The sequence below is a fragment of the Talpa occidentalis genome, unplaced genomic scaffold (genome assembly GCF_014898055.3).
Source record: "Talpa occidentalis isolate TD23 unplaced genomic scaffold, MPIMG_talOcc4v2.1 talOcc4.3, whole genome shotgun sequence".
Classification (NCBI taxonomy): Eukaryota; Metazoa; Chordata; class Mammalia; order Eulipotyphla; family Talpidae; genus Talpa; species Talpa occidentalis.
In genome coordinates, this window is record NW_023603184.1 from 90604732 (window position 1) to 90630883 (window position 26152).

The 26152-nt window shown below is 38.1% G+C and overlaps 1 protein-coding gene across 2 annotated transcripts; it reads right to left on the reverse strand.

The window, feature by feature from the left end:
* Positions 1 to 711: 711 nt before the first annotated feature.
* On the reverse strand, positions 712 to 6020 carry ERMN (ermin). Of its 2 annotated transcripts, none has more exons than XM_037521835.1 (3): positions 5780 to 6020; positions 5049 to 5081; positions 712 to 1226 (listed from the first exon to the last, which is right to left on the reverse strand). In XM_037521835.1, exons 1-3 carry the CDS (start codon positions 6018 to 6020, stop codon positions 712 to 714), a joined length of 789 nt encoding a protein of 262 aa, XP_037377732.1. The 2 variants fall into 2 exon arrangements, with proteins under 2 accessions (XP_037377732.1, XP_037377731.1); XM_037521834.1 differs by having other exon boundaries at positions 5049 to 5141.
* Positions 6021 to 26152: the final 20132 nt, after the last annotated feature.

Consider the following 26152-nt stretch of genomic DNA (forward strand, 5'->3'; position numbering starts at 1 on the left):
GAAGGTGAGAGAATTCACCAGAGCCAGAGCTGGGAGCAGAGCAGGCAGAAGGACCGAAACACACTGCTGAGAGGAGCAGTGGGCCGCAGGAGAGGTCTGCGCGCCATGTTGGGCCCTCCTCCTGTGGCTGGGGAGCAGCCAGGGATCGAACCGGCGCTGCAGAGGCTGCAGGCAGCTTCACAAGCCAGCCCTCAATCGCTGCGCCACCGGGGAGGCCCTAACTACATTTTTTTTAAGATAATGGGAAAAACAAAATATTTTGGAAAATTTATTGCCAACATCTATAAAACGATGTTTAAAAGTAAGAGAGGTTTAATAACAGATTTTCTATCACCCTCAATTTATAGGAAAAAGGATACCAAAGGAAAAATAGGAATCATTTCAAATAGTCCTTTCTTTCATTTGATGACTACATTTCTTAACTTCACTATTTTTAAAGCCAAATCATGCCAGATTCCCCAATGGTGCTGGCTATACAGTGCTTAACTCATAATATTTTATTAGTGAAATTTTAAAAAGCAAATGTCCATGAGATTCAAGGTTATCAAAATGAATTTTATCTAAGGTTATTTTCATTTTTTCCTACAGTGAAACAGAGTGAGTGTTCACTTCTAAAGGTGATGACTCAAATAAGGCATATAAAGTTGCATCTCAGGAAAACAGAATTAGCTTTACTTTAGTGGGCATGAAGACTGCTCAGTTCCAGTTAGTTTATAAATTCATCATAGACTCAAATTCATCAATTCTTTGCTTAGTATTCCCCTTCCTGATTTTCCGATAAGATATTGTATTATATCTTGAATAAGCATTTCTGGAAATATCACTCCTCTTCACTAAGGTTGGCTGCTCATCAGGTGTCACAGGTTGGGAACTGGGGCTGCTGAGGGGGGAATCTTCACTTACATCGCCTTCCTCTTTTAATTGAGAATACTCTTTTTTTTCCTTAATTTCTATCACTCGAACTTCATCTTCGTCTTCATTGCAATCATCATCATCATCATTAATTTCTTCATCCCAAACCTCTTGCTCCTCATTGTGTTTAGAATGCAGCACCTCCCCTTGGCTAGGTTTCCTAAATCCCAACCATTCTATTTCAGTTGCGTGGTGAGCTTTGCTCTTCTCACCTTCATCTTCTCTGTCTTCCAGAGGCTGTTCAATAATTGTTTCTTGTTGTCTACTTATTTCCTGGTTGCTGCTGCTCGGAGGAATTTTCTCCCACTGATGCCCTGTAGCAAAATCAATTGGTAATTGAGATGTGCGCAGGTGTCAAAATACCCAATTGTTTTTCTCCAAATAATTTTTCTGGAGAATCATTTCCCAACACGTGTTTTATGGAATATTAGTCTGTGGATTACTAACATATTTTACACGACACAAAATGGGCTACATGATCAAAGGAGTTTAGGAAACACTGCACTAAACACAGTTAAGTAGGGCCTCCCTGGTAGTGCAAGGGGTTAAGACGCAATCTAAGAAGCTACCCACAGCCTCTGCAGCACGAGTTCAATCCCTGTCCAGGGAGCTACCCACATGGTGCAGCAGAACTCTCCTGACTCACCCACTGCTCCCCTCAGCAGTGTATTTCAGTCAATCTACCTGTTCTGTTTCCCGCTCTGTCTCTGGTGAATCCTCACCCCCAAACCTCTGGCCTGTACCCCAGTTCTTGTATGCATAAATAAATAAATCTTTAAAAAAACACACACAGTTAAGTTTAACGTCTTCAGAATTTATCCAAACCTTTAAAATGCTAATGAGTGTTGTAAATTTCCAAGAAAATAGGCATAGCCAATTTTGTTTAACTATGAAACTTTTCTGTTGTAGACTATATCTAATGATACTGGTATTCCATAAAAGACACTCTAATTTTTTTTTCAGTATGCAGAGTATTGTTAAACTTTATTTTTTACACTCTTTTTTTAATATTTTTTTTTATTTTTTACATCATTGTTCATTTTTTAAACAATATTTGCTTCTCCCCACCCCCACAGGTGTAGGCCCCACAGAATTTCTTTCACTAATGCACCTGTGCACGATCACCTCAGTCCCCTATAAAACACACTCTTTAAAAAATCCTGGCTTGTCATGACTGCTTATATGAAAAAAAAAATATATATATGTATATATAATTTTGGATCTATATCTTACTATAGACACACACACACACACATACACACAAACACACTCCTTAAGGAAAACTAGAAGAATAAAACAGAGGGAATAAATGGCTTTCTTCTAATAATAGAAATAATGACAACCATCCACCTCTGGTCATGCTCAGAGTAGCGTTTTCAATAATTGCCACCATTTTCCTGAGAGTCATCAGAGAACCCAATGTAAAAGGAGGAGCAGGGAGCTATGGGTGTTCAGGAGGCCTGTAGTGGGCTGACTGAGGCACAAAATCCAATAAAGCACACACAGCGTTGTCTAAGATATGCCCATCATGAGAGTTAAGGTTTTAAAATCTTTTTTAGGTCATACTATAAAATGATAGATTAACCTATCATCTTAGATAAATTCCAAATGACAATCAATTAACTCACCTTGTTTAGTACCAAATAGTGATTTTTCAAAGATTTAAGTCATCACAAATTTCACTATCAGGTCATAATGGCATATTCTCAACAATATTTATTGAGCCTGCTAAAAAGATAATAAGGCTGTTCTCTGAGCTTCTGCTGCTGAAGGACTTCTATGGGAAGCTTCAGGCTGTAGTGTACATCACTTAGAATTATTGTCAGTGTTTTGTGCCTTATCATACCTAGTTTTACTGTCCCCTTCCTAAAGTCTTTAAATGAGTTAATAGGCTAAATGTTGCTCTTAGTCCTTCCCATCCATAATTTTATATTCTCTTGAAATGTTTGCAAGTCCATTCTGTTCAAAATTTTTTACTCTTCATTTTTTTAATGCTTCTATCTCTAAGAATTAGAATATAAATTTACAGAGAGAGAAGATGGATTATCACTCCTAATTATATACAGCTTTTATCAGGTTCTTATTGCCCTGTGAATGTTCTTTACATTTAAAAAAGATATGCATTAGAATATTTGATATACTTTTAAGCTTGGATTTGCTTCTTTTTTTCCAAAAGAACCAAGAAACTGATCATTTTGCTCATGCTTCCCAAAAAAGAGCAGGATAAAATTAATTAATCATTTATTTCCTCTCTTACAGTTATCAACATCTAACTCAAACTTGAAGTCAGCTTGTTAGACCTAAGCAGTTTATCTTAGGTAATACCTTAACAGGCAAAATATTGAAGAGACTTAGAGCAATATTAGAACATCGCATAAAACAGATGCCAAGGAACATATTGGTGTGAATGCAATGTCCTAGTTTTGGGGTATGGAGTTGTCATGCATGAAATTACTCCTTGAATTTAAATTATAGTTTTTCCACAAACTTTTTAGAACCTTCTTATTTTTCAACAGGGAGTATTCTCCTTCAAGACTTTATACCTGTTTGTCAATGTGAGAAAAATAAAAGACACCAAAATGTGAACTTCTGTCCTACAGGAAAAATACATGCTCCACCAAACACAGAGATTCATTCAAGAAAAAAGTCACCCTGTGACCATCTACTTTATTTTTTTTAAGATTTATTTATTTATTTATACAAGCACTGGGTACAGTCAGAAGCGCGGGAGGGTGAGAGAACTCACCAGAGCCAGAGCAGGGAGCAGAGTAGGCAGAAGGACCGAAGTACACTGCTGAGGGGAGCAGCAAGCGGCAGGAGAGGTCTGCGCGCCATGTGGGACCCTCCTCCGGTGGCCGAGGAGCAGCCAGGGATCGAACTGGCCCTGCAGAGGCTGCAGGCAGCTTCGCAACCCAGCGCTCAACCGCAGCGCCACCGGGGAGGCCCAGTGACCATCTACTTTAAAAATCTATTTTCTCTCATTCTCTATTTGATGAAAATGAAAGAGCCTAGAAAATGTTTTCTCCAATGGACTTCCTAGCCAGAAACTTGAAAGGAGTTTTAGATAAATGATTATTCCTGCCTCTGAGAGTTTGCTACATTACAAATAGAAGATCAGAGCAGAGTTCATTTCACGGAGTCTTAAGTCTTATCTCTGATTAATGTAAGAACTTGACAATGGCTATTGTTATACTTTCTCAAGTGTCTAGCTGTGGATCCACTACATGGGGTCAGCACACAACCTGAGAAGCATCCAGGCAAAGGGGACAAACCTGGGACATTGCAATCACACCAATATGTTCCTTGGCATCTGCTTTATGTCATGTTCTAATATTGCTCCAAGTCTCTCAATATTTGGCCTGGTAAGGTATTACCTAAGATAAACTGCTTCGGTCTAACAAGCTGATTTCAAGTTTGAGCTAAGATGTTGATAATTGCAAGAGAGGAAATAAATGATTAATTTTATCCTGTACTTTTTTTGGGAAAATGCTTGAAAGTAGGCATGTCTATGAGAAGCATAAGAGATTTTGGACTCTTAGTTTCTTGAATTTTTTCAAAACCTAATACAGTCATTTAAAAAAAAAAAAATCAATGTTCTTTTTATTCTCCCATTTTCTGAAAGCATACAATTAAAATTAACTTCATCACTTGGGAACTTTCTTTGACAAGATTTAGATTTTTATGCTTACATCAGAGACCTAGAATTTTCCTAGAGATTATGTAAGACTATTTTAAGCTATATGTCAATGGTAAACTTTCAGGGTAAACCCAATTTTTAAACATTTACATTTTGCAAGGTGTCTGACAGAGATTTGGAGACACTAAGCCAAAAAGAAAGGTTAATTTAGTGGACTAACATATTGAGAAACAGATACATCATCAGGTCAAAGTGTGCCAATCACTTATACCAGTCCTCTCAGTCTCAGTTTTATGGTGTCTGGAATACTTTCTAAGGTGGAACTCACAGATAAATCAAGACTCTCTTATCTGCCTATATCAGCTTTAAGGTATTGCCTTAAAGGTATTGAAGGTATTGCCTGGATTGACTTTTCACAATCACCAAACATCCCGTGTAAAAACTTGTCATTCATATCCAGTCAAACAATTTCTGTGTATAAAATGGTAGGTGCTCTTACCTTCTCTGAACGTCATTTCATCAACACTTTTTTCTTGAAGAGAAAGATCTGTAATGGCCTTATGAACAATATAGAGATTCTCTTCTGGATTTTCTGGAAGAAAAATGAACAAGATTAATATTTTAATATTTAAATAGCTCAAGGGTAAATAAACTGTAAGTTTAGATTATAAGTAAAGATTTCTTTGATTTTTAATTGTCATCACTAAAAATAACTATTTTACTCTTCCAACTCATCTTGACTTGTTCCTTTTACTTATAAACCTATTGATTAATATCTATTTAAGTTCTGGAACCATGGATTCAGAGAGTTTCAGGTATATTTAGAAAACAAGTATGATATTCTTAATTCCCTTTGCTCAAATAATAATGGGGATGTACTTAATAATAACAAACAACAACAGTTAGAATGTAACCAGCTCTTGGTAATCTTCTCAACACCCCTGCAAATTTTGGTATTATTATCTTACATTTTTTAAAATAAGAAAATAAGGCTTTAGGAGTCTAGGGACATCATCCAGAGTCACAGAGCACTCAAATAAATAAATTTGGACTTGGTGCTAGACACTGGTTTCATCTTTAAGCTAAGCAGTCTGGGTAGAAGAAGGGCCTCACTGGGGAGGGGCAGAGGTGAAGGGATGTGCAGCTCATAACTGTCATAACAAGTTGTCCAAAAATCCTGTGAGTTTAAAAATCGAATCAAGCAGATAGAAGAGAAATGAAGAGATTTACCTTTTAGAATCTTCTCATCTGTGGAATAGTTGAGTAACATAGTCCCTTGCAATGTTTCACTTTGCTCCTGATTTCCTTCTGAGGGTAAATCTTCAAGACTAGGTTCCACTCTATAGTAGGGTGAGGTGCCATCCACATCGCTAATTTCCTCATTGATTTTAGTGATTGCTTGTTGACCATTTTCAGGTGGTGTATCCCCATTACACTCAATCTGATGGAAAGTCACTGGAACATCTGTCATGGTGCAGAGCTGAGTAGTACTTGGAGAGAGCTGTGAGGAAACTGAGGAAACAGATTCTTGCTCAGATATGTCCTCTTGCCTTCAAGTCCTATAGTTCTAGCTCCTACTTGAAGACTGCAAAGTGTTTACTTTAGTACATAATAACAAGCTTCTTTTCCTAAAGGTATTCACATAGAGTTTAGAATAAAAGCAATAGAATTTGTCAGTTGTGCCACCAGCCCATGAGCAAGAACTTGCCCAGTGGATACCTTCTTTGTAGCTTAGCAGTCTGGCTCTCAGAATTAATGGCAGTCCTTTGATTTACATAAACAAACGATCTGAGGCAATCAGGCTTTTGTGTTGGCTTGTAGAGGGGGACTTTCAGCTTGTCAGTCCCCCTCTGGGAACAGAGATTTTTGTCCCTTTTCATAATGGCTCTTTGTCATTTTCCTTGTAACAGGAGCCACAATTGTTCCACAGCTTTAATCCACAGAGAATGACCACCTTGAGGCATATTAGTTCTGCATAACCAGCTTAACATTTTCAAACAGATTTTGTTCAAGTAAAACCTCAGCTATTTTGTAGGGAACAATAGCATTGTTTCTTATTTATTAAAGAATAAAAACAGCTTAACAAAAACCTGTAAACAGGACAGCTTTACTGTAAGTGGTTCTGATTGCAGATTCCATGGAATGCATTCAGGATCCCCAGAAATGAACTAAGAAAACCCCCCAAATTTCTGCCATCTCAATAATACAAAAAATTCTTGTAATTTCAGAGTAATCATTTAATCTATAGCTTCTCATCCTCTAGTGCATGTTGATTGAAGACCAGATGATCCTTAAAAACCCTAATATAATTTCCTCCGTGAAGCTTTCCCTCCCCAATAGGAATTATTCTCTATATTCCCTGCTGATATTGAATGATGCTGTAAGATTATATAGCACCAACACAGCCTGCCCTTGGGGGAAACACAATCAGGTATTTATGTAAAACTTCTGCAAGCTACTACTCCTTTCTTTTTAAAAGAAGACGTTCATTCTTTCCTTATTTGGATCTCATATAGTGCAAAATGGATGTAGTCTTTGCCCATGTCACTCCCTCTGGTTGAAATGCCCATCTCTTCTTCAATGTCAGACCCCTAATCTAAAATTCCTCTTAAATTCTCAGCTCTTAGGATGAAGTACTATTTCTTTAATGACACATTCCCAGACCCTCAGGATTAGGACACATTATCTGTGACACATTAACTTTGTCCTTCAGAGGAATAGGACTTCTCTCAGTTGTGACTGAACAAGTAAGTGCATAATTGTCCATGTAATGTCTCTTTCACCAACTAGAAGCTAGGCTTTATCTGGATAGGGGCCATGTTTAACTTGCTTATAAGAGTCCCCAGCATGTAACATCTGCCTTGAATTAAGTAGGTACACAATTTAAAAATTATCTGTAAATCAAGGGTAAGTTAATAAAATTAGAATTGTGTCAAATTAACACATAAATTTTACTCCAGAGAAAACACATTTCGGATCTTTTCTGAAGGGAAGAATTAGAGAAGTTGAAGAGTAATTACTATTTTATCACCTTTAAAAATTATGGCTAGAGCTGAGTCTCTTGAGCACATATCAGAGAGGACAAGTACATGGCAACCTGGTCTCACTTCCTTCATGCTGTACTTGAGAGACTTTCTACTGGATCCCAAAGGACACTGAGCTATGCTCGCCACTGGTGACAAATCTTCTTTACCCAACACACTAATTATTTGTTTTTTTGTTTGTTTGTAAAAAGGGGGAAATTAATTTTCCCTCTACCCTTTTGAGTTTTTGTCTGAAACCCCTATAATGAAAGACAGATGAACCAGAGAAAAAGGAACAGGACTTTATTAACATGTATACCTCTCATGTATACATGGGTGACTCTCAGAGTGTAACCAGTGGCTGAAGCCAAAGACTGTTATAGGCAGAGGCCCCTGTAAGGGGTAAGGATAGATAGCCCCAGGGGAAATGCAAACAAAGTATTGGTGAGGGTGGAGACCCTGATAAGAAATATAATGGACTGCAGCTGCAGCCCCCACAATTCAGTGTTGGGAATTCAGTGTTTAGGATTCAGTATTCGGGACTTTAGCATTTTGGGATCTCCAGTGATTTCTGGGTCAGCCATTTCTGTCCCCACCAAGTCAATCTTCCAGAAGGCTGTTTTCAGGCCTCTAAAGGACATGGAGAAGCTTCCAGCCGCCAAACTCAGAGAAGAAAAGGTCAGAGGATTTGCGGATAGCCAGGCGACTGACACTGTTCACAGCTTTGCTGCTGTTACAGCCTGGAAGGGAAAACAAAGACCCAGAGCTGGATGCCTCACTGATCTGTGTGAGTATGGGCTGTTTGTCAGGTCATTTGGCTGCTGTAGCTGCTGTTTTGATTGTCTATTTTCTGCTGCTGTGCTGGCACATCTCGGCACCATTGGTGAGCATCTCCTGTTGTGTGTTCTGCTACCTTTGTGAGTTGAATCCTGGCCTATAGTCTGGCTGCCACATGCTCCAGGCTCTCAGTGGTGGGAAGATGCCATCTTGGGAACATGGCCTTTTGTTTAGGGTAGGAGCTCGATGTTCTCCTTGGAGGGAAGATGATCTTGGGAGCCTTTGTGTATAGGATTTTAGAACATTGGGCACTACTTTGGGTGAAGTAAATGGCCATTTGTGGCCCCAGTAAACCTTTGTTTTTCCTGGTTTGTTAAATAAACCCCATTCTCCTTGTTCTCTGAACCTGAGTAGTCTTGCAGTTGTGCTCGCAGGTGAAGAACTCAGACAGTGACTGGTAAACTATTTGGAAACTGTCCTTGGCCAGTTTTAGTGCCTCTTGCTGCTCGGTATCAAGAGAGACTGAGTAACTCCCTGATATGTCCAAAGTCACACCCTTCCATATCATTTTCAGCTAAAGACAAAAAGAAGAAAGGTATGAATTAGTGGTGGGAGATTAGTTATGAAGCTTTATCAGGAAAAGCACCATAGGTAAAGGTAATGCTTGTGATATAGATTTCAATGTGAGGCCCTCTCCATCAATAAGAGCTTCTGGTGATTTAGACATTCTTCTTTTCTTGGTACAGACACACACACACACATACACACACTTTCGTATTAACAACTTTCCTTTATACCTTATAGCACTGTTGTTATAGCCATCATATGGTACACTGCATTCCCAGTAATTACTATCATATAACTGGTAATTTGTATATTTTTTAAAAGATTTATTTATTTATGCATACAAAAACTGGGGAACAGGCCAGAGGTGTGAGGGGTGAGAGGATTCACCGGAGGCAGAGTAGGGAACAGAAAAGGCAGACTGACTGAAATATATGGCTGAGGGGAACAGCAGGCAAGACAGGAGAGTTTTGCTGCACCCTGTGGGTGGCCGGGGATCCCAGGATCAGACTAGTGCTACAGAGGCTGCAGATGGCTGCACAGTGCTGTGCTTAACCCCTGGTGCCATCAGAGAGGCCCAATTTGTATCTTTTGACCACCTTCTTTTAATCCTTCCTCCTCTGCCCTGTACTCTGATAACCACAGATCTGACCTCTTCTTCAATGAGTTTGTTTTGTATTTCCTTTTTCACTTAGCATATTGCCTTCAAAGACCATCCATATGTTGAAACTGGAGCGATGTCCTCATTAATAATAGCTATATAAAATTTCACTGTATATATTTACTACAACTCCTTTGTTCATTCGTTAATCATTTGGACATTTAGATTGTTACTAAGTAGTGTCTATTGTAAATAATATTTCATGAATAGTTTCAAAGTAGAGATCTTCCACCTCCTTATATTTATTTTTAATATTTTTTGATGTTTTTGTAAATAGGATTGATTTCTTTATGTCTTTTTTTCAAAAAATTTGTTGACACTAACAATCTACTGCATGAAACAGGACATTTTTAAAGATGATTTACTGGAATAGTTGTCTGCCTTCCTAATTATTATTTTTAATGGCATGGGATCTATAAATATAACCATAATCAATTTATAACAAAATATGATAACGAAAGGATATTCACATGAGAATGTAAAGTATCAAAATAAAATTATGTAAATGTCCATATTCTACTTGTCAAATGTCAAATGATTGATGTTAAGACTATATTAGATCTAGAAACAAGATCTAGGGTAAAGTCGTAAAACCCTGACATTTATTAACATGTGATAAAAGACAGTTAATATTACAGCTATGAGATGGAGATGGCCAATGAGCACTGAATAAAAATGAGAAATATCTCTAAATGATAAGTTTTTTTTAAATATTTATTTATTTATACAAGAACTGGGGTACAGGTCAGAGGCACGGGAGGGTAAAAGAATTCACCAGAGACAGAGCAGGGAGCAGAACAGGCAGATGGATGAGGACACTGCTGAGGGGAGCAGTGGGCGAGGCAGGAGAAGTCTGCTGCACCATGTGGGTGTCTCCAGGGCCGGCTGGGAATCGAACCTGTGGACAGCTTCACAGTGCGGCGCTCAACCCGCTGCGCCACCAGGGATACAGGCCCCTAAATGATCGGTTTTTGATCCTGGAAACTTGCAACCAATTCTTATATAAAGTGATTTGCATAGTTGGGACAGGAATATTAATATTTTATTAATAGGGATTGAAAGAGAAAGTTAGAACCACTATGAAAGCTATCTCTGAGCTCTATCTATTGTCTATCTATCCATTCATCTATTGGATAGGATTCGGCCTCATATAATTATGACTGCAGCTTAAACAATCTCTGCCAGTCTGTTGTCAAGTCTGGTGCTAAAGCTTGAAGTCAACAGGGCAGGCATTTGGAAAGGGAAAGGTATACACATAGAGGGGAAAGCAAGAACAAACTGCAAATACAAGCACAAGCTGTCATACACAAAGAAAAACTAAAAACTTGTGTACGTTCTCTTGTCTCTGACCTTAGTGGTGTGAGAGTCTTCCAGAAAAAGCTGATATCCTTGGTCGTGGCCCAAGAATCAGAAGGTGCTCCATGCAATGGGTGATCAAGCACATCAACATCAGTATGTGTGAACCCAAAATAACTGCTGCTTCGCTTAACCCTACAAATCTTGCAAAGGAAAATTTCTTTTAGCTAGGCTTTCTTTTTCTAAATACAAGCAGTAAAGGGAATTCTGGGAAATGCAGTTTAGTCTGGAAGCAACATTGGCACTATGGGCCACCAACATCTCTCTCAACCAGTGTTGTAACATATGCAAACTTTCAGCTCTAAAACCCTAGAATCTTCTTTAGGGAATAGAGTTATGCATGCCTCAAGGGAATATGCAGCCTAAAGAGTAGACAATCTGAATTGGTACACTTCCGGGATTGACATTCCAAATGGCAAGATAGTCCAGCAAATGTGGACTGTTACAGAAATACAAAATATCATAAATTAATAATCAATATCTATATATTTCACCTAAAAAAAGTAATTGTATGCCAACTAGTATGAATTATATTAAGTTGATTTCTTGCACTATTTTAGTACTTTGGTTTACATTTTGCCTAGTGTGAAACCATAGCTGTCATTTTAGCAATACAAGATCTTGAGGTAAAAGATTTTTTTTTCCCAGAGTCAATAGTGCTGTCTTTGAGTAGCACATAAATTTTAAAAATTCAAAACAACAGAGTTTGAAACTTCAATTGCATCTTACAAGAATGTTTTACAACTTTGTTGGTGACTTGGGTATAGGGGTGAATTATTAATCATCTCTCTCAAAATAAAGCCTTTTCTATACCCCAGGAATTATATATGTCTTCATGGTCCTAGAATCCTTGGCCTGGTCTCCCAGTGTCATTGTATACCTTTTTTTAAAAGTACTCAAATAAACTGTTTGGGTACATGGTAAAGATTAGAAGAGAATGTAGCCCTGAACTGAGAAGCCAAAATTAGTGATTTGTAGGTGCCAGTGGCCAAGACAGGTAGGGTGGGGTGGGCAGTGAGGAGAAAGAACACTAAACAAGAATAAAGAAAACTCCTCAAATGGAGGGCAAATGAGCAGTATCAGCAGTGAACCCCTATAATGGTCAACAGTACGGGCTTAAGCATCAGATGACCTGGCATGAAATCCTAGCTCTGTTGCTTCATGACCATGGACAAGCATACAAATCAGGACTGGTTGGGTTGCAATTTACAGAAACTCAATTCAAAGAATCTTAAACTGTATGAATTTAACGCGCTCTTGAACTAGAAAGTCCAGAGTTGCCTTTGTGCTTATTTGGATCCAAGGATTAAAACAGTGTCACAAGAAACTTTTTTTCTCAATCAAAAGGATGCTGAGTACTAGTGAGTACTGAGGGGTAGTCCTGAGGGCTCAGTATTTTTCTGGGTCCCCTAATATCTTCATGTAAGTGTGATAGACTGAATGCTAACTGTGCCCAAAATACCCAAGCTCTGATTCCCATAATCTGTGATTTGTAATCTTACATGGTAAGAGGACTTTATAGCTTTGAGTAAATTAAGAATTTGAGATGAGCAGGTTATACTGAATTAGCAAGTTGAATCTGATGAAATAATCACCAAAGGTGGCAAAAAGTCCAAAGGGAATAGTTGAAGTTGTGACATGAAATAAGAGGTTAGAATAATATGAGGATGGGATCATGATATACAGATCCTGGGCAGCCTCTGAAAGCTGAAAAAGGGAAGGAAATGATTCTCTGCTGAAGCCTCTGAACAGGATACAACCTGGCCAGCATCTTGATTTTAGACTCCTCATCTCCAGAATATATTTTTTTTTAATTTATTTTATTTATGCTTCCAAGAACTGGGGTATAGGCCAGAGAAGGGAGGGTGAGTGGGGTGAAAAGATTCACCAGAGACAGAGTAGGGAGCAGAACAGGCAGATCTACTGAAATACACTGCTGAGGGGAGCAGCAGGTGAGTCAGGAGAGGTCTGCTGCGCAATGTGGGTCAGCATCCTGGCCAGGGATCGAATCATGCCACAGTGACTGCCGACAGCGTCTTTGCGCTGAGACTTAACCCCTTGCGCCATGAGGGAGGTCATGATCTCCAGAATTTAAACAGAATAAATCTGTGCTGTTTTAAACCACTAACTTATTGGTGATTTGTTACAGAGTAATTGTACACTGATATGCCGAGTTTCTTGCCTCTCTGCTTTTATTTTCACTAACTGGGGACCCAAAATTCCGTTTTTCCAACTATTTAGGGGATAATGCACTGTTTTGAATCTCAACTATCTTGGATTGCTTCTTGCTGGCTGAAAAGATTCACAATAAGTTTGTTTTTTCTTCTGTCTCATCTTTCTAGCAATATAAGTTTGACTGGAACATGTAGCAGTTTATTAAAAGCTATATGAAAATTACAAACCTTCCAGCATACTGACAGTTTTCTTTCAAGCCTCTGAAATTTTACTCTTTAGTAGAAAATATGAAAAGGCCTGAATCAAGATTCAAAGAGACAGTTATAGTAATGATGGTCAGTTTCTCTGTCAGGAATGAGCAAATTTTTCATGCTCCTCCAGTAATCTATTTCCACATTTTAGATCTATGATCTGTATTCCACTCTTGATGTCCATTTCTTTGATATACAATGCTTCAATGGTTTTAAGTGAGAGATTCAATTCAAAGCAAATTCCATAAAAATGGAAATTATTCTGACTTCAGAAACTCTCTCTCTCTTCCTTTCTTCTTTTTTTAAAAAAAAGATTTATTTATTTATTTATGCATACAAGAACTGGAGTACAGGCCAGAGGTGTGGGGGGTGAGAGGATTCACCAGAGACAGAGTGGGGAACAGAACAGGCCGATCAACTGAAATATACTGCTGAGGGGAGCAGCTGGTGAGTCAGGAGAGGTCTGCTACGCCATATGGGTCACCTCCCTGGCTGGGATCGAACTTGTGCTGCAGTGACTGCGGATAGCTTCATAGGTTGTGTCTTAACCCCTTGCGCCACCAGGGAGGCCCCTATGCATGTGCTTTTATACGCAAACTCTGAAATTTGATTTCTGAGACAAGTGAGGTAAAACACTGAAGGACTCTTTTCTAATCAGTAAGAGGTGGGGTGGGGAGACAGGCCCATGCATATGGAGTTCAGATCTAATGTGATTTTATGCTGGCCCTTTTTGTCATCTTGGAAAAAGTAAAATCAGTGGCACCATTTAGAATGGTTTGCCATAGGAGTCATTGCAAACAATGGGATTATCTGTCCCAAAAACCCTCACCCAGAAGAATGTGATGGTTTCACCTGGTTAACATGGATTTGGGTTAGAATGTAAGCACCAACACATGACCAAAGAAACAAACCAGTACATTGACTTAGTAGAACGTAATCTTAAAAGAGTATGAAATAGCAGAGTGATTCAGTTGAGCTTTTAAATCTATCTTTTACACGAATCCATGCTGTTGAGATTGAATTTTGTCTGTGACTGTTGCAGAGTAATTACACAGGTAAGTACGAGGGAAATCCCCCCAAAATAAATTTATTTTTTCTCTTTTGGCCATAATTTAAGAATATACTATCCTAGATATATATAATACAGTGTCCCAAATGGGCCGGACTCTAGAGCTTTTAGCAAGCCACATACAATTCTGTCTTTAACAGTGATATTTTTCTTAATGCATTTTAATAGAAAGAATGATTTCTCTATTCATGAAGACTCCATAAGCATTAGCTAGATGGAAATAAAATTTGTGAAGTATTTATAAAACCACAGAAAGAGAATTTTGAACTGTATATGCATACAACTCTTTCATAGTTTGAAAGCATTTTATAATCCTCCTGGGAAAGCAGAGCTGTATGAAAGAAATATCACAGTCAGCAGCATCTCTCCCTAACTATTCTGAATGTCACTAGGAGTTTAAGGCAACATGTTGTTTTTCAGAAGAGAAAAGCAACAAAATAATTAAACACATTTTCCCTTAAGGAAAAAAGTTGTCTCTGAATCTCCACTTTTGTCAGAAGGTGATAGTAACATAGTGATATGGCCATCAATAAATACAATTTTTCCCAAAATGCCTCTGATAATTTAGTTGAGTGAACCTTGTATCAGCGTAAGCAGGAAAAATTCACATACTTTTAATAAGTAAAATAAATCTGCAGGTCTATTAGATCTCTTGTAAAGACCTTGTATTTGATCCAATAAAGGAACACTGGAGCTGTGCCTGCTCTCCAGACCTTTAGAGGGGAATACAAATTTGTTATAGCCCTACTTGATGATTATCTTGTTCATCCCCCATCTCAAAAACTTGAGGTGCGACAGAAAATACAGTTCTAGAGCCCTGCAAATCAGAGCGACATGGGAGAAGAGCAACCCACAAAGTGGGGACTGCACAATAAAGAAAATTAGACTCAGAATTGTTGATCTGGATAATAGTCTTCCCACCTCCAGGCTTCACTCTCAGTTCCCATCTCCAAACTGAGATAATATTGTAAATCTCACCGTACATTATCTGGTTCATAGCACATGATCAATGAAAGATGAATTTTTAAAGAATTCCTCACTTGTCATAATCTCCTATACACACATAACACATACAAATTCAGCTTTTGCTCATTGCGCTATTACTTATCATATAAATACAAATTCCTTATGAAATAATCCAGCTAATTTTCAGATTTATTACCCAGAATTGCCCAGTTCTTTCTACCCTTGCCACTGAGAACCAAACATGGCTCACCATTTTCTTGCTTCAGTTTATTCTTTCCCCATATCTGAAAAGTCTATGGTCGCACATACCCCTGCATCCTCCTCAGTCACTCCACTAAGTCCAGAACCATCTTCCAAGGACCATCTCAAACACTGAATCTTCTAGATATTTAACACTTTTACCCAACGACTCTATTTGTATACCCTCTTAGCGATTTATCTTTCTCTTGTTTTAATAACAGTCCATTGTTTTGACGTGTTATTTCTGCCATTGTCTTACTTTCCTACCAGAAAATCTTATGTTGCAATCAAGAGACCTCAATTTTAATATCAATTCTGCCACTGAACAACTATGTAAACTTAGGCAAATTGCATCATTTTCAGAACCTTAGGGTATCTGGAGCATGCCTCCTTTATGGAGACTTTGAAATGATTAAATTGCATGACAAAACACAGAACACCTGGTACAGTGTCTGACACATAGTGAGAGCTGAATAATAATAGCACTGCTGTTTATTAATATATTGTCAGGTCCTTGGAAGCTTTGGGTGATTCATTTTTGTCCTTCTCTAGCAACAAGCTAATTTGCTTCATGATCTGTATTTTATACACATGCTGTGAATTGGTAATAAATAGAGGTTTCTGGCATTAGAATTTAACAGTAAAATTCAGTTGAATGTGTCTCTGACCTGATTTCCCCTTCTCCCTTTGTCTGTTTTTATCCTTTTAAATTAAATGTTAGGGATTTAGAGCTAAGCACTATTTTTCTACAGTGGAGATTGTGTGTGAATTTAGAACATGCCACCTACTGGCAGATAGGCAGATTTTACATTAGAAAATGAAATAAAGACAACTCTGGGCCCACAGAAAAGGGTTCTCAAATCTTTCTGATCCTTTCACATTTTCCTGCCTGCTCACTAAGGAGAAACTTTGAGTAGAATATACATTGGCCAGTCCAATCCTCATGTAAAGGAGGCTCTCAGTTAGCTTTTACTAACTCAGAAAAGAATATTCTGGGTGGGATTTCTCAGAACAGTCTCCCCCAGAGACTGTTGTGCACAGACAGGAAATGGCTCACTTGATATATTTAGAGACACTAGGTTCTGGCCAAGTAAACCTCATCCTACTCATTGATGTGCCCCTTACCAACAGATCAGATAAATCATTTAACCCATGGAAGTCATAATTCCTGAGCTTAAAAACTGAGGTCATAATAGAATCTGTGCTCAGAGGACTCTAGTGAGGATTTGTTAAGATCCTACTCAGAGACCTCAGTTATTGGTGCCTAATATAATCTCTGGAAATGGATCTGTAACTCTGATTAAACAAAAGTCTGGTGGTCCAGGATCACAGAAACTTTGTTAGTAATGATGCGGGTTTAGAGAACCTGAAGATGAATAGGACCAGTACCTTTGCATCAGGCACGGAGAACTCACAGCCATCTGCCACTAAATATGAACTTCATAAATGTTTGTTGACTGAACAAATTGACTTACCCAATCCCCATTTTTGTAAGTAAAAAATGGAACATGGAACGTTTTATAAAGGAGGCAAGGGAGCAAGACAAATAAAAGGCACACTTCTACTGCAGCCATCCCCCTTTTATCTGCTCTCTCTCACCCATTCTCTATATGTCTCTGATTCTTATCCTCCCTTGGGTCCTTGCTCATGACATTAACTGGCATTAGAATGTAACTGAAATATGTTGGTAATACATTGAATTAAGGAAAGTCACAGTATTTGAAAATGTTTCTTAAAAAATAAGCAGATCTCAGGTTTGAATTGTTCCTTTCATCTCTATTAATAGTGAACTACATTTATTTCTCTCTCTTTGGGTTAATTTCCCTCACAGTTGAAGATCTCAATTGATGGTCTAACTTACTATTTTTATAGTTTGTGACTATTACAAATCTCCCATCCTGTTTAGTCATTGTCCCTCTTGGTTAATTTCATTCTCAGACTGACTGACCATATTCTCTACATCTTCACCTATACTGAGAATTATAAATATTAAACATAGAAAATAGAGAATTTACAATTTCAGTTCCATGTAATAAAGAACAAGGAATAAAATATGTAATAAAATCAGAAGACATTCTTTCATTCCTATTATTCTGGGTTACCTGAAAATCAGTAACTTTTTTGGGACCCATCAGAGAACTGAGATTTCTGGGGAAAACATTACTCTAAAATCTGGGAAGTTAATTTTATCCAGAGAAACAAAATTGATCTCTGCTTATTTATATCAGGAGGTGATGGTGCTATCAACTATTAGGAAAACTTACACAGTAATTTTGAAGATTTGCTAAAGGCTGATTGAGGGCTAGTTTGACTGGAGAAAATCTTGGGGTACATGAAAAGATGTTCAATATTACTAATCATCAGAGAAAATATAAACTAAAAAACCACAATAAGGTATTATCTTAGACCCGCTAGAATGACTATTTTCATAAAGATGAAATAACAAGTGTTGATAAGTTTGTGAAGAAAAGGAATCCATCACGCACTATTGGTTGGAATGTATATTGTTGAGCCATCTATGGAAAATAGTATGGAGATTTTTCCAAAACAGTACTACCATGTAATTCAACATTTCCTCTTCTGGGTATTTATCCAGAGAAAATGAAAACATGAATGACACTTAAAAGGATATGTGAATGCCTGTGTTTATTGCAGCAATATTTACAACAGCCAAACTATGAAAACAATCTAAGTGTCTGTCCATCAGTAGATGAATGGATAAAAAAAAATCACAGACAGACACACACACATACACCCCACTGGAATATCTTTCAATCATAAAATAAAGAATGAAATTTTGCTATTTGCAACAACATGGGTTGACCTCAAGGACATTATATATTTTTTAAAAGATTTATTTATTTATACATAGAAGAACTGGGTATAGGCCAGAGATGTGGGGGATGAGAGGATTCACCAGAGACAGAGTGGGGAATAGAACAGGCAGATTGACTGAAATACACTGCTGAGGGGAGCAGCGGGCCAGTCAGAAGAGGTCTGCTGTACCATGTAGGCATCGCCCTGGTCGGGGATCAAACTCACACTTCAGTGGCTATGGATAGTTTTTTTTTAAGATTTATTTATTTATTTATACAAGAACCAAGGTACAGGCAGATGTGCAGGAGGGTGAGAGGATTCACCAGAGACAGATCGGAGTACAGAACAGGCAGACTGATGAAATACACTGCTGTGGGGAGCAGTGGGAGTGACAGAAGAGGTCTGCCGTGCCATGTGGGACCCCCGCTCAGCTGGCCAGGATCAAACCGGCGCTGCAGAGGCTATGGACAACTTCACAGCGTGGCGCTCAACCGCCTGAGCCACCAGGGGAGGTCAGCTGTGGATAGCTTTATAGGTTGCATCTTAACCCCTTGAGCCACCAGGAAGGCCCCTCAAGGAAAATAAGTCAGACAGAGAAAGACAAATATCGTATGATCTCATTTATAGGTGGAATGTTAAAAGAAAAAAATCAACAGGCAATCACGTAGATACAGAGAACAAATTGATGGTTGATAAAGCAAGGAGTTGAAGTGTATAGAAGAAATGGACAGTGGGTCAAAATGCTCAAATTAATGGTTATAAAACAAATTACGTGAATATAATATATAGCATAACAACACTGCATTGCATTTTGCTAAGAGTAGATATTACAAGAAAACACAAAGTGAAAGAGAAATATTTTCTAAAACAAAAACTGAGGGAATGCATCACCAGAGGCCCCATCCTGCAAGAAATGATAAACATGAGAGAATTCTGAGAAGGAGCAGGAAGCCCCTCCTCTTTGCCGGCATCATTTTGTTAAGCAAGCCCTGTTCAAACACACATGAGCCATCTTTCAACAAGGGACTTATCATTGTATTAAATTTACTTTATGGAAGAACTTCTATTGTGACTATGGAATCATATATACAGCAGGCAATGTTTCTTGTTAAAGAGCAAAATGATGTTATTCTGTCATATTTGATCTTAGTGAACTTTTGCTCTTCTAGATTTTTATGAATCATCGCCTTAATAATTCATTCTGGAAACTTGCCCAACATTGACTTAAAACTTATTGATATGGAATGGCAAAATATACTATCTTTGCGATTATTTCCTTTTTTGAAACATGACTCTACATTTGCATTTTCTTATCTTCCATTTTCCTTTTATCTTTCAAAATTCTTCACAGATGACTGTTCTCATTTGCACACTAGGTTACTGTATTCTGAGATCTGACTTGCCCACAAAAGGAAACTTGAACTCATTTCTATCAGAAGAATTATCTCTTTTACTATCTTATCCTGTCTCTATCTTCTATTCTGCCATACCAATGCTTATTTTGTACAGTTTGATGAAGAAGTCAGTCTCTTTCACAGAAAAGACAAAACAAAATAGAAATTAAAAAGTTACAAAGCCACCAGCTTTACACCGTAATTGTAAAATACCTTTCCATTCCCGAGCCTGTTCTTTCAATGATCTTATTCTTGTCCTAAATATAACTAAGATGTCCTATGGTATCTTTGGCTTTATCATAAGTTGCAACTCATTTTTTTTTTATAACTTGTCTTTTTTTTTTTCCTTTCAAGAAAGTAAAGTTTATTTAAGGGAGAAAGAACAAAAGCAGACTCCAAGGCAGCAATGCCAACGAAGGGCAAAAGACACCCTAATTTGTCTTTTTTTAAAAGGTTTATTTATTTATGCATACAAGAGCTGGGTGTAGGCTGGAGGTGTGGGGGAGGCGGGGATGGTAAAAGGATTCAATAGAGACAGAGTGGAGAACAGAGCTGGTGACCTGACAGAAATACACTGCTGAGGAGAGGTCTGGTATGCATAGCTCCCTGGCCAGGATCGAACTTGTGCTGCAGTGGCTACAGATAGCATTAAAGTGCTGAGACTTAACCCCTTGCGCGACCAGGGAAGCCCCCATCTCACTGTTTTTGACATTAGGAGCCCTTACTCCCATTGCTCTAAATCTGAGGTCATGGGAGAGTCCATTGCACTCTCTACACTGACAACCAGGTCAAACCCTTCCTCCTCCACACATCTACGCTACTTGCAAGTGCACATAATTAAATTTATTTACTAACCTATGTCCCTCTTGAAATAAATCTGTAACAGAGGCCAAACATCTCTAGTTAATAAAACGCTTATTGTCAGGTTAATTTCTATTGTTACTCACTTATTTGAGATTTTCAAAATAACAATTCTTATTGAAATATGTCCTATCAAGATAGGCAAATACTATATAGTGTCACTTATTTGTGGAATCTAAAAAAACTAAACACCTAGAAACAGAGAATAGAATACTAGTTACCAGGGACTGGAATGTGGGAGAAATGTGGAGAAGTTGGTCAAAGAGTCCAGACTTCCAGTTATAAGTTCTGGGGATCTAAAGGTATTATATTAGTCAATGCTTGGTGATTATAGTTAATAACACTGTATTTTATACTTGAAAGTTGCTATGTGACTAGATCTTAAGTGTTCTCACCACAAAAAAGAAGTGGTAATTACATGACATGATGCAGGTGTTAGCTAATGCTACAGGAATGATCATTTTGTAATACATAAGTAAATAAAATCAACACATTACTAACCTTAAACTTACACAGTGTTTTATTTTATTTTATTTTATTTTTTTTTTTTTTATAAATTTTATTGTTATATTCCCCATACAATTGCAGCCCCCCATTCTGACCCCAATCCCTCCCCTCCCGCCCCCGCCCGCCTAAAAGTGTCTCTGGTTCATAGTTTTTTGTTGATTTTGATTTTCACTTTCTTATAGTTATTCATTTTCCTGGTCCCTTATTTAAGTTTTCTAGATTCCTGCTATGAGTGAGACCATCCGGTATTTTTCTTTTTCTTTTTGGCTTATTTCGCTGAGCATGATCCCTTCCAGCGCCATCCATGTTGCTGCAAATTGCATGTGTTTATCTTTTTTGAATGCTGAGTAATATTCCATGGTATATATGTACCACATCTTCTTGATCCAGTCATCTATTTTTGGGCATTTGGGTTGTTTCCAAAGCTTAGCTATTGTAAACAGTGCTGCTATAAACATAGGGGTGCAGGTGCTCTTTGGAATTGATGTTTCTGTGTCCTTTGGGTAAATACCTAGGAGTGGAATTGCTGGATCATATGGAAGCTCTATGTTTAGTAGGTCCAGAAATCTCCACACAGCTCTCCACAGTGGTTGGACCAGTTTGCACTCCCACCAACAGTGCAGAAGAGTTCCTTTTTCTCCACACCCTCGCCAACATTTGTTGTTGCTAGTTTTTTTAATATGTGCCATTCTCACTGGTGTAAGATGGTATCTCATGGTAGTTTTGATTTGCATTTCCCTGATGGCAAGAGATGTTGAACATTTTTTCATATGCCTGTTGGCCATTTGCATTTCCTCTTCAGAGAAGTTTCTTTTTAGCTCTTCTGCCCATTTTTTGACTGGATTATTTTCTTTGTTGTTGCTGAGTCTCATCAGCTCTTTGCAGATTTTTGTGATCAGTCCTTTATCATTAGTGTTGGGTGCAAAAATGTTCTCCCAGTTGGTGGGGTTTCTCTTTGTTTTTGTTATTGTCTCTTTTGCTGTGCAGAAGCTCTTTAATTTGATGTAGTCCCAGCTGTTTATCTTTGCCTTCACTATCACTGCTTTGGGTGATGTGTCTGTAAAAACTTACACAGTGTTTTAAATATATGTCACTCGTTTCTCAAAAAAGCTGGGATGGTGGGAGAAGGGAGAAAATGCTTTAAATAATAGTTGTGCAATATTTCAATTTATCTTTTTTTTACATTTATTTATTCATGTATACAAGAACCGGGGTACAGTCCAGATGCACAGGAGGGTGAGAGGATTCGCCAGAGAGAGAGTGGGGAACAGAACAGTCAGACAGACTGAAATACACTGCTGAGGGGAGCAGCGGGCGAAACAGGAAAGGTCTGCCGTGCCATATGGATTCTTGCTGGCTGGCCGGCCTGCATCTAACCCTTGCTGCAGAGGCTGCAGACAGCTTCACAGCACTGTGCTCAACCCACTGCGCCACCAGGAAGACCCCAAGTGTGCCATATTTCAAATAATAAATAGTTTATGGCACCATAATATAATACATAATACAAGGATTATATAATAGAAAAGGACTTTATTCCTTAAAAGTCAGGGATTGTGTCCCTATTTAACAATGACTAAACACCATGGGGTCTTTTAACCAATTTTGTCCTTTGCGTTCAGATCTCTAAAATTCGTCTAATAAATTAATGTGCTGTAGTTGCCAACCTTGTGATGTTCCTGTGACTCTAAATGGAATAAAGTACATGAACTTGATCCTGGAAGCTTCAAGGCAGTGAATTCTAAAGAAGGAACATGATGATTTTATTTTTTTAAAGATTTATTTATTTATGCATACATGAGCTGGGGTATAGGCCAGAGGTGCATGGGGGTGAGAGGATTCACCTGAGACAGATTGGGGAACAGAAAGGCAGATTGCCTGAAATACACTGCTGAGGGGAGCAGCGGGCGAGTCAGGAGAGGTCTGCTGCTTCCTGGCTGGGGATTGAACTCGTGCTGCAGCAGCTGCGGAAAGCCTCATAAGTTGTGTCTTAACCCCTGTGTCACCAGGGAGGCCCAGGAACATCGTAATTTTAGATGGTTGTTGAATATGCACTAAATAGCATTAAATCACATAGGAAGAATATTATTTCAAATTTTGTTTAATACCAATAATCTTTGTTTGGTGCTAGTTCATATCTTTCTAACATTTTTTAATCCCTCTTTAAAACAGAGTGAGAGAGAGAGAGTAGGTCACAAGCTCCCCTCAGCAGCCACTAGCATTTACCTAGAGTTTAATTACATCACCTTGTTTCAATTCTGCTTATTTTTACAATTACCTTTCATTTATAACAAACAGTATTTGTTTTTAAAGTCTTATTTTTGGGCCTCCCTGGTGGCCTCGGGGCTAACTCTCAACACTATTACTGCTATAGCCTGAGTTCAATCCTCGGCCAGGGAGCTAACCAACATGGCGCAGCACACCACTCCTGTCTTGCCTACTGCTCCCTGCATCAGTGTATTTCAGTAGATCTGCTTTTTCTCCTTCCCACTCTGTCTCTGGGGAATCCTCTTACCTCTTGCACCTCTGGCCTGCACCCCAGTCCTTCTACGCAAAAATAAATAAATAAAATCTTTAAAAAATCTTATTTCTTTTTCAAATAAGCTGATTTTAAAATGTTTGTTTAAAATAACAAGTAAAAACTAGAACAGGTAGTTCGGTTTTTGGCTAAAAGTGTGAACTAAGTATACAAAAATATGAGGAAATATCCTGTAAGGCAATGTACACATTTTTGTTATTATACTGATATTATCAATGAAGTTCTGTTCTTAGTAATAATTACAAGAAATACAATTATTTGAAAAATTGTTGCTTGCTCTGGGTCCCTAAGCCTAGTTCCCAATTTTTTTTTTTTTTAAAGATTTATTTATTTATTTATACAAGCACTGGGTACAGTCAGAAGCGTGGGAGGGTGAGAGAATTCACCAGAGCCAGAGCAGGGAGCAGAGCAGGCAGAAGGACCGAAGTACACTGCTGAGGGGAGCAGCGGGCAGCAGGAGAGTTCTGCGCACCATGTGGGATCCTTGCCCAGTGGCCGGGAGCAGCCAGGAATCGAACCGGCGCTGCAGAGGCTGCAGGCAGCTTCGCAACCCAGCACTCAACCGCTGCCCCCCAAATTTTCCTATACAGAATTTTAAAATAATTTATCAAAAATGCAGCTTGCAATTAAATCTGATTTTATCTGTTTTAAGTTAAGGATTATTGCACTACCACCTCTGTTTGTCCTGCTGTAACTATCAGAGTGTTGGATATACAATTATTGCTAAGTAAATATTCAAATGTGTTGAATTGACATTAAATATGTCAAGGAAGCTTGTGTGTAAGAAATTAGTGCCTCCCAAAACTCTTCTCAAATACTTCCAGATGTTAACTACCAAGACAATTTCCATACCTAACTCCCACTTTAAACTTTGAAGTTTATAGTTCAAATAATGTAGAGATGAAAGAAATCAACCTGATTCACAGAATCTCTAACTATTTGTTGATTTCATGCCTACCAGCACCCTGTAAGCAGACGGTGAAGCCCAAAGCTAGATCAAGGAAGTTTAATTTTCTGCGTACTTCATTTATGCTTACCCCTTTATCAAGCTGTAAGATCTTTCTTTCATCTGTTCCCAATTCAGTTCCTGTTCACCATCATCATGACATATCTTATAATAAAGAGAGCTTTTGTCAATAACCATAAGATGATTATTTTGACATTTCTCCTCAGGGATCTCATCTATATCCATATTCTCTGCTTGCAGACTACAGATATAATTCTAATGTCTGTAATACCAGAATTCCTATTGGTATGACCAATAGGAAAAGGAAAATAACACTGCTACATTCTAATCACAAAGGTTGCTCAAAGTCTTAAGCCAAGAATGCAAAATATTTCCAGGAACTTCATGCTGGAAGGTATTTAAATATTCATGAGAAACATTGTTTGCCCCTAAAACATCTGAAAGGAGAGCCAAAGGCTGCAGTGAAAGTCTGGCCAGAAGTAGATGTAAAATCATCTTACCTGAAATCTGGGTTTGTAAGGGTAACACGAATTATATTTGATCAGCTGCTTCTTTAAGACTATACAATCCTCTCAAGTAGTACTATGCTTTCCCTTCATGGTTCTTGATCTTAAGCCCTTGATAAAAAGCAATATGGATGACTGCCAAAATAACAAAATTCTAAACATCCATCAGGCACACTAGATGCATCATCAGAGCTTACACTTCTCAATCTGAACACTGGGCTGATCTACTGCTGTTTTGCACAAGTTTTCCACCTAACCTCAGAAGCAATCTGATTGAATTAAACTGTTTTGTGAAAGATCAAGTTCCATTTTGTCCTTTATGTATGATTTCTGCCATTGTACTTCAACAACCAGTGATAAAACTTTTCTATCCGCATTACGTGGAGTAGGAAATCTGAGCTGAGAATGTTAAATTAAGAAGGTTATAAACTTATGAGGGATGGAGCAAGGATAAAGTCCAAGTCTGTCTGACTCCAAAATCCATTGGCTTTCTGCTCTACCAGCCATGTCCATAAGGGTATCATTCATAATGTTAATCTTAATGTTTTAGAGTATTAAAAGAAGTATTCCAATTGATGTATTCCAATCAGATATTAGCTTATCACTTGCCTTAAGTAGCAACCCTTTTCACCTGTCCAATCAGAAATTCAACTCTCAATAGATATCTAGTACCCTTTCTTTTGATGGTGAAATAAAACCTCTATTTAGATGCTATTATTATTTTTTCATAGATACTAGCTTAGGATCAAAGTTTATTACTATAACCTTTCCCTTCTTCAGAAAATAAATGGAGATCTGTTATTTTGCTCATGGTTATATTGAGCCCATCATTCAGATTCCCATACTCCTGTTTAAATTCTGTTTTCCTACCCATCCATCTTTTGCGATTCTTTTCTCTTTTACCACTAATAACTTGTGACATTTTTAAATTTA

Excerpts from the sequence above, each read along its gene's own strand:
- ERMN (XM_037521834.1), bottom strand. The coding sequence starts at position 6,020 with ATGACAGATGTTCCAGTGACTTTCCATCAGATTGAGTGTAATGGGGAT. Across the intron at positions 5,142-5,779 it reads AGATGAGAAGATTCTAAAAG|AAAATCCAGAAGAGAATCTC; the intron begins GTAAATCTCTTC and ends TTTTTCTTCCAG. Across the intron at positions 1,227-5,048 it reads TGAAATGACGTTCAGAGAAG|GGCATCAGTGGGAGAAAATT; the intron begins GTAAGAGCACCT and ends ATTTTGCTACAG.